Source organism: Heptranchias perlo, chromosome 4, assembly GCF_035084215.1.
Source record: "Heptranchias perlo isolate sHepPer1 chromosome 4, sHepPer1.hap1, whole genome shotgun sequence".
NCBI classification, from domain to species: Eukaryota; Metazoa; Chordata; class Chondrichthyes; order Hexanchiformes; family Hexanchidae; genus Heptranchias; species Heptranchias perlo.
In genome coordinates, this window is record NC_090328.1 from 36,086,818 (window position 1) to 36,101,064 (window position 14,247).

General features: G+C 41.0%; 1 protein-coding gene across 6 annotated transcripts in view; it reads right to left on the bottom strand.

Moving 5' to 3' along the window:
* The window catches only part of atg10 (ATG10 autophagy related 10 homolog (S. cerevisiae)), a 238,576-nt gene that overhangs the window by 185,418 nt on the left and 38,911 nt on the right, over positions 1-14,247 (bottom strand). For all 6 annotated transcript variants that reach the window (XM_067982784.1, XM_067982786.1, XM_067982788.1 and 3 more), the window contains one exon: positions 11,210-11,338. In XM_067982784.1, the coding sequence (XP_067838885.1) occupies positions 11,210-11,338 (129 nt within the window). The remainder of the gene's footprint in view (positions 1-11,209; positions 11,339-14,247) is intronic.

Genomic DNA, 14,247 nt, shown 5'->3' on the forward strand with positions numbered 1-14,247 from the left:
TATTACCCAATCCTGCCCTGTTTTGAGCCAGGTCTCCATTATCGTCACAACATCGTATTCCGATGTGGCTATTTGCACCTGCAGCTCACCAACCTTGCTTACCACGCTTGTGCATTTACACACATGCACTGCAACCCAGTCTTAGACTTTCTTGTACTCTCTCTTAGACTGATCCCACCTAATACTGTACTATTACATGCTCTAGAGCTATCTTTCTCCCCCTGATCCTTTGTGCCCCTTGTTTCTCCTTTTCCATTGCTACATCCTGGTGCCCATCCTCCTGCCAAATTAGTTTAAACCCCCTACCACACCATTAGCGAACCTCCCTGCGAGGACATTGGTCCCAGCTCCGTTGAGGTACTCCGTCCGGCCTGTACAGGTCCCACCTTCCCCAGAACTGGTCCCAATGCCCCAGGAATCTAAAGCCCTCCCTCTTGCACCATCTCTCCAGCCACACATTCATATGCTCTATCCTCCTATTTCTAAGCCCACTGTTCTTTCAAGCAGAGCTCTGTGAGCTTGATCGCAAAATTTAGCTGCTTGGGTGGCATCAGATACACTAAATTAGATTTGCTTCGTCTGAACCTAAAAGAAGCCTAATGTTTTCATTGGTAGTTGGGATGACAGTCCAAGGTGGCATCTTTCTGCTTGAGACAGATCTAACTTGGAATGTGTATTGCCAAATCATGTGCATATTCCTTTCAAGATCCTGACAAAAGACTGCTTAGACGAAAACAAACTTGCGGTCAAACATGCCATTGAGTTCTTTGCATTGAGTTCATGTGATCTGCAGAGTTGACTAATCATACCATAGTACGTACAGCACAGAGGAGGCCATTCAGCCCATCGTGCCAGTGCCGGCTCTTTGAAAGAGCTATCCAATTAGTCCCATTCCCCAGTTCTTTCCCCATAGCCCTGTAAATTTTTCCCTTCAAGTATTTATCTAATTCCCTTTTGAAAGTTACTATTGAATCTGCTTCTACCACCCTTTCAGGCAGTACATTCCAGATTGTTACAACTCGCTGCATTAAAAAAAAATGTTTCCTCATGTCGCCGATGGTTCTTTTGCCGATCACCTTAAATTTGTGCCCTCTGGTTAGCAACCTTTCTGCCACTGGAAACAGTTTCTCCTTATTTACTCTGTCAAAACTGTTCATGATTTGAACACCTGTGTCAAATCTCCCCTTAACCTTCTCTGTTCTAAGAAAAACAACCCCAGCTTCTTCAGTCTCTCCACAAAACTGAATTCCCTCATCCCTGGTACCATTCTAGTAAATCTCTTCTGCACCCTCTCTAAGGCCTTGACATCCTTCCTAAAGTGTCGTGCCCAGAATTGAACACAATATTCCAGCTGAGGCCTAACCCGCGTTTTATAAAGGTTTAGCATAACTTCCTCGCTTTTGTACTCTATGCCTCTATTAATAAAGCCCAGGATCCCATATGCTTTTTTAACAGCCTTCTCAACTTGTCCTGCCACCTTCAAAGGTTTGTGTATGTGCACCCCCAGGTCTCTCTGTTCCTGCATCCCCTTTAAAATTTTGCCATTTAGTTTATATTGCCTCTCTTCATTCTTCCTACCAAAATGCATCACTTCACACTTCTCTGCGTTACATTTCATCTGCCCATTTCACCAGACTGTTTACGTCCTCCTGAAGTCTGTTACTATCCTTCACATTGTTTACTACATTTCTGAATTTCGTGTCATCTGAAACTTTGAAATTATACCCTCTATATCCAAGTCCAGGTCATTAATATAGATCAAAAAGAGCAATGGTCCTGATACTGACCCCTGTGGAATACCACTGTATACTTCCTTCTCATCTGAAAAACAACCATTCACCACTACTTTCTGTTCCCCAGCCAATTTTGTATCCACGCTGCCACTGTCCCTTTAATCTCTCTGTTATTTCATCAAAGAACTCAATCAAGTTAGTCAAATATGATTTTCCTTGCTGATTTTCATTTATTAGCCCATACGTTTCCAACTGCCAATTAACTTAATAATTAATTATTGTCTGTAAAAGTTTTCCCACCACCGACATTAGGCTGACTGACCTGTATTGTCAGGATTATTCCTCTCCCCTTTTTTGAACAGGGGGGTACCATTTGCAATCCTCCAGTCCTCCGGCACCATCCCCATATCTAAGGAGGATTGGAAGATTGTGGCCAGACCCTCCACAATTTCTACCCATACTTCCTGCAGTAATCTAGGATGCATTCTATCTGGACCGCGTGACTTTTCTACTTTGAGTATTGCCAATCCTTTAAGCACCTCCTCTTTATCTATTTTTTCCTATCCAATATCGCTACTACCTCCTCCTTTACTGCTACAATGGCAGCATCCTCTGCTCTAGTGAAGACTGATGCGAAGTACTAATTTAGTACCTCAGCCATGCCCTCTGCCTCCACAAGAAGATCTTGTTTTTGGTCCCTAATCGGACCCACCCTTCTACTATTTATAGGTTTATAAAAGTCTTTTGGGTTCCCTTTTATTTTAGCTGCTAATCTATTCTCATATTCTCTTTGCCCCTCTTATTCCCTTTTTTAGATCTCCTCTGTACTTTCTGGCTCACCACTATATTATGAATCTTTTTCTGTTTCATTTTAATCTCCATATCTTTAGTCATCCAGGGAATCTCTAGCTGTGGATGCCCTTACTTTCCCCCTTGCAGGAATGTGTCTATTCTGTACCTGAACCAACTCCTCCATGAAGGCCTCGCATTGTTCAGTTACTGTTTTGCCTACCAATTTTTGATTCCAATCCACCTGGGCAAGGTCCCTTTTTCACTCACTGAAATTTGTTCTCCTCCAGTTCAGTATTTTCATATTTGATTGTTCCTTGTCCTCTTCCATAACTATTCTAAACCTAATGACATTATGATCACTGTTCCCCAAATGCTCCCCCACCTACCCCACTTTATTCCCCAGATCGAGATCCAGCACTGTTTCCTTCCTGGTTGGACTGGGGACACACTGTTCCAGAAAGTTCTCGAACTAATTCCAACCAAATAGATTCTGTCTTTGAACCCTCAACTACATGATCTCTTTCCTGTGCTATAATAATGCTATATCCGAAGTTGACATTACCTCCACCTGGAGAGTAAAAGGAGCTAAGTGAGGCCATCAGCAACTATAGATAAGTCTACAGTCAAACAGTGATCTTTTGATTCCAAGCCAATCCTCACAGAGGCAAGTTATTTATGAGGAAAATGGCATACCTAGGAGCAGATTAGATTTTGCAATGCTAGTTTGCAGACAAGCTACAATGGAATCAATTGCTAAATGGTAAACTGTTGCCAAAATGAGCTTCCACTTCTTGAGCAGTTCTTCTGTCCAAAGGGTTTCAAAACTATTCAATTTAGATCTTATCTCTGAGAGGATGGTATTCCATGGTTGAAGTGCAGGAAAACTCCATTACTACCTGGACCATAATTCTGCCAAACAGGATCATAGCCAGGTCTGGATCCAGCCTTATTTATGATTCACAGATAGCTAGAATATCAGTTTTGTCAAAAGCTATGCCACCAGCAAAAGATGACAGGTTGGCCCAAAGGCCATGAATATTTGTAGAAGGTAATGTAACTTTATGATGCACACGTCGCTTGCCTCACTCTGTGATGGGACAGGGTTAGATGACTGGCACAGATTGTCTGCACAAGGCAAGACAAGACAAATGAAGGAATCAGCGTGAAAAAACAAGAGGATCAAATCCCTCTTTAGGAGCTTTGTAAAGCTTATCCACGATAAGCAGTCAACAGTGGCTGGATATTGCTCGGTCTTTGTTTATAAAAATCAGGTCATATAAATCCGTATTGACAGGGAATGCCAAGTGCACATTCACACTCACTTTGCCCAAATGTCAAGGACTAGAGTATACTGAAATCTAAAATTTGTGTTAAGTAAATAAATACTAGTTTGTCACAATAATTATTCACTTTCACGAATGAAATAAAATTAGCTTAGCTTTTCTCTTGTACAATCTTTTTTTACTGTATTCTTAACTGTAATGGAATTTTTCCAAAACGTAGCTCTTTTGTATTACTGTTTGCTGTATTTTGGTAGATTAAAAAATATCATGTAATTTTTCCCAATCTGGGCCGTAAACATGGAAAAGTATAGACAGTGTGAAAATTAATAACTTACGTAAACAACTACACTTCCGAATTTTAACAATGTTTTTTTCATTAAAAGACTTAAATAAAAACAGGAAAAACTGCATATGTCAGAAACCTAAAATAAAAACAGAAAATGCTGGAAATACATAGCAGGAGAATCAACACCTGTAAAGAGAAAAAAGACAAGTTACAATGTTTCTGGTCTGTATCCTTCATCAGAACACTCATGCAGCGTACATGCCCAAAATGTCAAAATCTGTCTCTTCTCTTTACGGATTTCCAGTATTTTATGTTCTTCAAAGAATTAAACTATTGCAAAGCACAAATCGATCAGTCGAATGGCAGTTCTCCACTGTTCTGCTCTCATTTCTATTCTGGACATCTACAATGGACGGAGGTGGAACAGGCAGATTCATCCCCCTCCTATTTCAAATTTGGCTCTTGTTTGGGGGTGGAGGTCCATTAGCCCCACTCTGAATAAGGCTCATTCCATTTTGTGGGTTTGGCAAGACATATGCCACCATTTTCATACTTTCAAGGTCTTTAAACCAATAAATTCTCCCCTCTAGGGTTAGGGGGTTGCCTAATGCCATTATTTGGATCAATGCAGTACCAAGGAGGTGCTGCATTGTCAAAGGTGTCACCTTTCAGATGAAACATTAAACAGAGACCCTGTTTGCCTTCTCAGGTGGACATAAATGATCCAATGGTACGATTTGAAGAAGAGCAGGGGAATTCTCCTCGTGGCCTGGCCAACATTTACCCTTCAACCATCAAATCAGATTAACTGGTCATTTATCTCACAGTTGTTCGTGGGACTTTGCAGTGCACAAACTGGCTGCTATGTTTGTCTAATATCAGCAGTGACTCTAGTTCAAAAGTAACTCATTGGCTTTGAGGCATTTTGAGATGTCCTAAGGACATGAAAGGGGCCACATCAGAACAAATACTTCCTTTCACAGTTGTCCCAACTGCTGTAGGATAACTTGAAAAGTAGAACACACATTTTAACCTGATGTGTGCAACTTTCATGCATGGAAAGGCATGAAGAGTATCATGTGACTTTCCAACTTTTTTTCAGCTATGCAAGTCTACATACAAAGATCTGATCCAAAGAATCTTACTATTACTCAATCATGGGTTTTGTGTTTTAGGGTGGGAAGCAGAAGAACCTTTTATTTCTTCATATAATTCCCACAAAGGCTAGGATAATACTTTGACTACTGAAGGACAGCAATTTTGGAATAAGCCCAAATAAAAAATACCATCAGACTGAAGCGTTTTGTGGTAGGCTTAGTTTAGAAAGAGTCTTTTCCACAAATTCCATTTCACGGGTGTGATATTGGCCACTGAGAAATCTTGATAACCAGTTGTCCCCTTGATGGTTAGCCAAATATCAGATCATGGAGGTGCCAATGATTTATCAGCATTTCCAGATCAGAGGTAAGCAGTTAATGGATAATAACTATGTACGGCAGGGTTTAGACTTTAAAACGTGCTCTACTATTCCTACATGTTTTCAATTTCTTTACTGGAAGCATCTGACAAAGAAGTACATTAGTTTACTATTTGGAACCTCTTTTCAGGAAAGCCTCAATGAGTAGTATGGAATAACTTCAAAGCCAGAAAATAGTAACACTGTAACTACCAAGAACTAATTGATGCTGCAATTTATGCTAACATTTTTTGTGCCAATGCAAAGCTGCTTTTGGTGTGCAATGTAAAAGTGGGAGTATAATTTAGAACACTAGCAAGTGCACTAAAGTCCTCCAGGTAGCCCCCTCTAGGAAGCTGTCTCACACCAATTGTGGTCCCCTAAGAGTGCAATATAGAATCATAGAATGGTTACAGCACAGAAGGAAGCCATTCGGTCCAATCTGATTTTTAAAATATGGAGAGATCTGTAAGTCCATTCTCCAGTTTTTTCACCTGCAGCACAGACAGAGAAGACTTCCATTAACTGCCTATTTATGAGTGGGAATGGATAGAGGAGAAATATAATTTTTAAAAGAAGCACAGTGGAGCAGAAGGTTGCAGCACTACAGTCCATTGCCACAGAGTGAGAGGGTGCCTGCTTTATCCCTAGAAAACACTCCAGAGTACTACATTTGGGGAAAATCAGACAGCTAGCAGAGGAGAATTAGGGTTAGTGAAGAGCTAAATTTTGAGGATTCTTTAAGATGCTTAAGGGAATCAAGAGATATGGGGATAGGGCAGGAAAGTGGAGTTGAGGTAGAAGATCAGCCATGATCTTATTGAATGGCGGAGCAGGCTCGAGGGGCCATATGGTCTACTGCTGCTCCCATTTCTTTTTTCCTCATGTAAGGTGGAGAGCGAGAGAGAGAGAGAGATCGCGAGCGAGATAGAATGCCTTATCACTGGTTTCCACTTCAGCAGTGTACAGATCATTTTATTTTTGTGTGAGTGCATGTGCATATATTACCCTTCACCTTGTTGTATTCCTTTTTAAATGCTGTTTATCTGTAATATCTTATGAAGGGTCCACACTTGGAATGTTAACATATCTGTTTTCTCCACAGATAATACCTGACCTGCTGTGTTTCCAGCATTTTCTGTTTATTTCATTAGTTCCAGCATCTGCAGTATTTTACTTTTTGTTAATTTATTTGCATGTTCCTATCCATGCAATCTTGCGTGAATGGAAACAAAGCAGTTCAGACGTCCTGTCACCCCTCAGTTATACCTGAACTTGCTATAAAGTCAAAAAGTTGAACTTCTTTAGACACATAACACAATGTTTATATGTTTAAAATCCCTTGCATTTGGTATTTCCTGCCAATTATATTCATAAAATTTAGAGTTCTAACAAATATTGTGAGGCTCACTTAATAATAGGTCATTGAGCCTGACAAGCAACAAATACATCCCTTTTTCCAAGTATCAACCCACCCATGCTTACCATATCCCTCATCTTTAATTATATAACATCAAGACCATACGCAATTAGATGGCCAAGCCAAGTTTGACACATAAATCAAAAAGGCATCACATGTGGTCTCACTGCTGCAGACTAAAATCACTTGGGCACAATTTCTACTCATACTTATACAAATACAAGGTAACACTGTATAATGGCACAGAATAGTAACAAATAATAGTTATGCACATCTTGCACAGTAAAAAGAAATTAATACTATATCAATAGAAATGCCAGATTTGCTTCAATAAGGATGGTCATCCTCGTCAAAAAAAAGTTACGCTATAAAAGATGCCAAGAAACAGGCTGAACCTACTTAGTTCAGACTTGTATCCCTCATAGAAATCAAGGAAACATCTCAAACTTAAGGAATATTCCTCTACTTTGTACTTCTCAATCCTTCATCCAAACAGAAAAACTTTTGCTCGAGGGTCATTGGAAACAATTCTTGTCCTCCCCACTAGATCAATCCAGAAATAGAACTTTCTCAACAACAGATTATTGTTATCAAGTAGACGTAGGGATTACTTCCTGTGCACTACCGAACCTTCTGCACACCAGATGTGTCTCCTCCGAGGCATAGAAGGGTTCCCTTTTTATGCACTTCTTGAAAGTCGACTGGACTGGGCTTTGGTGCATGGCAAGAATGCCATTCAAACTCTACCAGTGCTTTTTATAGCTACCGAAGGTGAAATGGATCTGCTTGTCAAACAGCTTTTTAAATACAAGAGAAAGTACTAGCAGCACTTTCTGCAATTCAAGTGGCAATTAAGCAAGTCAAAAAACCAGGTGCTGGCATTCACAGGAAGCCAATAATGAATCAACTGGACTCAAATTGAAGCAGGCCATGCCCAGTCAAAAAATGTTAAGGGAACAAACTCAAAAAGTTCTGAAACTCAAATACAAAATAACTTTCTCTGAATTGGGAAAATATCTTATGTTTTCTCTTAATATTGCTCATCAAAAGTGGTGATAAAGAACAGTTTTCACCGGCGAGAGAGTCTGTAACCAGAGGACACAGATTTACGATAATTGGCAAAAGAACCAGAAGGGAGATGAGGAGAATTTATTTTACGCAGCAAGTTGTTACGATCTGGAATTCACTGCCTGAGAGGATGGTGGAAGCAGATTCAATAGTAACTTTCAAAAAGGAATTGGATAAATACTTGAACAGGAAAAATTTGCAAGACTATGGGGTAAGAGGGGTGGGGGGGGGGGGGGGGGGGGGAAGTGTGGCTAATTGGATAGCTCTTTCAAAGACCCGGCACAGGCACAATGGGCTCTTTCTGTGCTGCAAGATTCTATGATTCTGACTGGCGACATGAAGGAATTTAGACAGTCCGTTTCATAAACCTTTAAAATAATGTCTAACAGCTAAGACAGCTGCAGAAGATGGGGGGAAAAAAAAAAGAGAACTGATGACGTGACTGTGAACAAGACCCAATGTACAGCTAAGTGGGGATCAGTCATTGGATGCACATGGCTCAAAATTCTTAAAGGAATGGTGCTCCTTGTGACTTTCCCTGAATATGCCAGACAAATATATTTGTATGTGAAGACTGATGAATGATGGAGAATGAAGTATATTCAAAGATTCACATGCAACTAAACAAAGCAAGCAAAATCAATGCTAACAAGTGGGACTCACTGTACATCAGAAGTTAAATAAGAGCACCCTACAACAAGCTAAATCTTTGCTTATCCAATAGGTTGTTAAGAAACCCTGTATAAATGAAGGCATGGGTGAAGATAAATCGACACCTGAGCAAATATTCCCTTTACATTGAAGTTAGCTTTAAAAAGGATACTCACCGAATGTAATTCTCGCTTTTCTTATTAGCAATACCTAAACGTAGAGTGGACATGACTGCCAACATACTATTATATAAATTTAAATGGTTGAGACAATATCATCCAGCAAGAATTATTTTTGTTTTGGGAAGGAAGAGCTGAGTGTGAGGAGGTGCAGTGGGGAACTTCCCTTTGACACCAAAACAAAGTGCAACCTTCAGTGATCTTCCTTGAACTCATATGGTTTACTGGAATATTTGGATCACAGTATCAGTCATGCAAATCTTCACTTTGTTTAGTAGGGATTTCTAAGCAACATAATTGTGGGGCATAGCGAGTTTAATAAAAAGATCAAAGGGAATAAGTAATGCAGGTATTTTTATAGGGAACAATGCACTTTTAAAGAAATACTCTATTATGTCCTACAATGGATGCACTGCAGCAACTCGCCAAGGCTTCTTCGACAGCACCTCCCAAACCCGCGACCTCTACCACCTAGAAGGACAAGAGCAGCAGGCACATGGGAACAACACCACCTGCACGTTCCCCTCCAAGTCACTCACCATCCTGACTTGGAAATATATCGCCGTTCCTTCATCGTCGCTGGGTCAAAATCCTGGAACTCCCATCCTAACAGCACTGTGGGAGAACCGTCACCACACAAACTGCAGCGGTTCAAGAAGGCGGCTCACCACCACCTTCTCAAGGGCAATTAGGGATGGGCAATAAATGCTGGCCTCGCCAGCGACGCCCACATCCCATGAACGAATAAAAAAAAATGGCTTTATCCTAAGGTAATTATCTCATGCAAGAAAGAAAAAAAGATTGCTCTGTGTATTTTTTAAATAACTAAGTTTAAACATTAAAACAAATATTGCCAATAATCCAAGTGCTGGCCTGTAGAAATGAGTTTCATCCACTCAAAACTTTTCTATCGCATATATCATACTTGTTGAAGCATATCATATCCCTCAATCAGATTAAAAATGGAGCCTTTTATGATCACGCCCTAGAATATAAGAACTCTTGACCAGTTGCAAACGCCAACATTTAACACAGGAAATGTGTATTAGACATACTTCTTTTTAAATATAATATTGAAAATGAATCTTCCATGGTTACTTACCAAGGCAGAAGAAGATGTGCTGTTTAAGGACATAAACATCACACAATGTAAAGCACACTGTATTATTCTGCTGCTAAAGTGTAGCTATTAGACCTTTTAAGGCTACAAAATCCAATTAATGAGTAAACACTGGGTGAGTTCACTGAAAGGTTAATTGCTCTCCACGCTGGAGATCAGAACCTTAATACTTCGATTGTAGAAAGGTCAAACAAGAGCCTGCAAACATTGTGGCTCTTTTTTAAAAAAAGAACGACATATAAATTTGCAATAGATAGCATGTGACATCTCAAGTGGGACGGACAGTAAATGTGCACATATATAAAGTTTTTATAAAAACACGTATAAATACACAACTGACAATGAGTAAACAGATAATACACATGTTTAAATCTCAGAAGGTAGGCAGATTTTCACAACGGTTATCACATGCAAAAATCTATCCAATGAAACAAACAGGTTCTTTCATATCAAAGGAACCATGCCATTAATTAAATCAAAGGAACAAATTCATTCGATCTTTTGATCAAAGGGCAGAGTCTGATCTTTAAGCAAATTAAGTGAGCAATTTAAACTGTTGAAACATATACATAATTCATTTATCCTCAGTTTCAGCACCAAATTCCCACCCGCCTAACTCCACTGAAAGCAGTGGAAGCACTGAGACCCAAGGCTATGTGAAGACACAACCCAACTTCAGAAATGTAGCAATGGCGGCACCCTGATCAAAAGGACAGCCAATTGGCAGTAAAACTATTTTTCTTGAACTTACATGGAATTATCTTTTTTCAGATGAATGCATGTTTGAGGCCTTATCCTGCAACATATATTCATTTAAAATTTCCAGTTAGACTGTAAAATTCTTTTCAGATGTTCAGTATGGTCCTTAAAGTGTTAATGATTTAATATATTTCTAGAACACTTGAGTTTGCATGCCAGAATCTTTTCAAGGCATCAGGGAGGAAATGGTCTCATTATTTTTACTGCATTGTGCAAGGTCATTTCTTCTGAGTTGGTGGAGCAACTCGTCAGAACATTAAACATGACATTAACACAGAGTAAACCTTAACTTTTCATAGAAAATGTTGATAACTATGAGGTTACACTTATTATCATATATTTGTTTCAAGTGAGTTCATGAGTTCTTGACCATATAAGAAAGGCATTTTGGTGCATACAATGCAGTTAATACAGAATCTAAAACCATTTACTAGAAGTGTTTAGTTTATCAGTTATTCTCACCTCTTCCTCAGAAAGAGACTCTGCTTCAAGACACTGAAGACTTTGAAGGCAATGATCCCCCACAACTGAGTTGTTTTTGGAATTTTTAGATCTCAAGTGTACTTTTACCATGTATCCCTCGTTGAGCTCCTGTAAAAATAAACAAATAGTGTAGAATTTTAGACAAGTACACTTTACTGCGGCAAAGGCACTTTTTATTTTGCAGTTGATATAGCCCCACAGTAGATTTTATTTAGTGTACTGCAAATTTCTTAATGGGAACTGAAAGTTCAGTCTTCTGATAAATTCAATGTTTGTTGCACTAAAAATTTAATTTATCCTATAACTTCAATTAAGCAGTATGAATAGCATAGCAAAATGGGAATTTGGTGCTTAAAAAATTAAATCATAATTTGAATTAAGAGTAAATGGATTTAATATACAGAACATACATCCAATTTAGTCTTGTAATTTCATCTGAATAAGAAAATCAAGTTGTAAAGTAGGTGATTTCCACCCACTGAAGTCACCCATTTACCACATTTGTCACCAAAAGTTACACTACTTGATACAATACGCAAGGACATTAAAACAGTCAAATAGCTTTTTTCAATTTCTTAGGCACAATTTTATTAGTAACTAAAGAAGAGCAAGCTTTGATTATTGACTAAACAAAAAATGAAATACTAAGAATGCTAAGATCTTCATATAATTTCAGCTCACAGTAAGCATGATCTTGTGAGAAAATGCAATTAACAACAATGCATTAATGTGGAGATAGTTCATTCTTGTGCAAAAATACAAGTTTCATACATTGCATCTTGATTGATTCCACTCGTCCTCCTCAGTTTCCCAAATGCAATCACGTTTGGTGGGATTTTTTTAAAAATTCGTTCATTGGATGTGGGCGTCGCTGGCAAGGCCAGCATTTACTACCCATCCCTAATTGCCCTTGAGAAGATGCTGGTGAGCCGCCTTCTTGAACCACTGCAGTCCGTGTGGTGAAGGTTCTCCCACAGTGCTGTTAGGAAGGGAGTTCCAGGATTTTGACCCAGCAACGATGAAGGAACGGCGATATATTTCCAAGTCAGGATGGTGTGTGACTTGGAGGGGAACGTGCAGGTGGCGGTGTTCCCATGTGCCTGCTGCCCTTGTCCTTCTCGGAGGTAGAGGTTTGGGAGGTGCTGTCGAAGAAGCCTTGGCAAGTTGCTGCAGTGCATCCTGTAGGCGGTACAAACAGCAGCCACAGTGCGCCGGTGGTGAAGGGAGTGAATGTTTCGGGTGGTGGATGAGGTACCAATCAAGCGGGCTGCTTTGTCTTGGATGGTGTCGAGCTTCTTGAGTGTTGTTGGAGCTGCACTCATCCGGGCAAGTGGAGAGTATTCCACCACACTCCTGACTTGTGCCTTGTAGATGGTGGAAAGGCTTTGGGGAGTCAGGGGGTGAGTCACTCGCCACAGAATACCCAGCCTCTGACCTGCTCTTGCAGCCACAGTATTTATATGGCTGGTCCAGTTAAGTTTCTGGTCAATGGTGACCCCCAGGATGTTGATGGTGGGGAATTCAGCCATTCGTTATGTTGTTGAATGTGAAGGGGAGGTGGTTAGACTCTCTCTTATTAGAGATGGTCATTGCCTGGCACTTATCTGGCGCGAATGTTACTTGCCACTTATCAGCCCAAGCCTGGATGTTGTCCAGGTCTTGCTGCATGCAGGCTCGGTCTGCTTCATTATCTGAGGGGTTGCGAATGGAACTGAACACTGTGCAATCATCAGCGAGCATCCCCATTTCTGACCTTATAATGGAGGAAAGGTCATTCATGAAGCATTGATGGTTGGGCCTAGGACACTGCCCTGAGGAACTCCTGCAGCAATGTCCTGGGGCTGAGATGATTGGCCTCCAACAACCACTACCATCTTCCTTTTGTCCAAGGTATGACTCCAGCCAATGGAGAGTTTTCCCAGATTCCCATTGATTTCAATTTTACAATCGCTCCTTGGTGCCACACTCGGTCAAATGCTGCCTTGATGTCAAGGGCAGTCACTCTCACCTCACTTCTGGAATTCTGCTCTTTTGTCCATGTTTGGACCAAGGCTGTAATGAGGTTCAGTACTGAGTGGTCCTGGCGGAACCCAAACTGAGCATTGGTGAGCAGGTTATTGGTGAGTAAGTGCCGCTTGATAGCACTGTCGACGACACCTTCCATCACTTTGCTGATGATTGAGAGTAAACTGATGGGGCAGTAACTGGCCGGATTGGATTTGTCCTGCTTTTTGTGGACAGGACATACTGGGCAATTTTCCACATTGTCGGGTAGATGCCAATGTTGTAGCTGTACAGGAGCACCTTGGCTAGAGGTGCGTCTAGTTCTGGAGCACAAGGCTTCAGCATTACAGCTGGGATGTTGTCGGGGCTCATGGCCTCTGCTGTATCCAGTGCACTCAGCTGTTTCTTGAGATCACGTGGAGTGAATCGGTAAAAGGAGGTTATACCAGGGCCTGGATTTTAGCATGGAGCCGGGAAGAGAGCAGAGGGGGGAAGTTTAGTGGACACAAAACCCGGATGTAAAGTTGGCAGGTCGGAATCTGCAATCGTGTCCAAATTGAAGGATAAAAATTTTACTTCCGGGTTTTGCGCCCGGCAGCCAGACTGATTGACAGTGTGCTCAGGGGTTGGTCGGGGGGTGGGGGGGGGGGGGGGCGGTGGACTCGGACATCGGACGTCGGGGGCGGTCAGCCGATCGTGGGGGGGCGGATCATGCCAGGTAAGCTTGTTGGGCCTGGAGGAAACACTCCTTCTCCTCCTGGCCCACAAGCAGTGCAATAAAGGCACTTACCTGTTGAACCAGCCCTTCTCACCTCCTCTTACCTGGAGAGATTTACGAGTACCGGGAAAGCCATCCTGGAGGCATTAAATTTAAAGCTCAGTTAAAGTCAATTAAAAAAACACTACTTAACGTCTCTTAACGACATTAATTGCCCCACTAAATACCTGCCCGTCAGCACTAATTGGGGACGCAACCTCAGGCACATCCAAACGCGCCTGGGTTAAACCAGGAA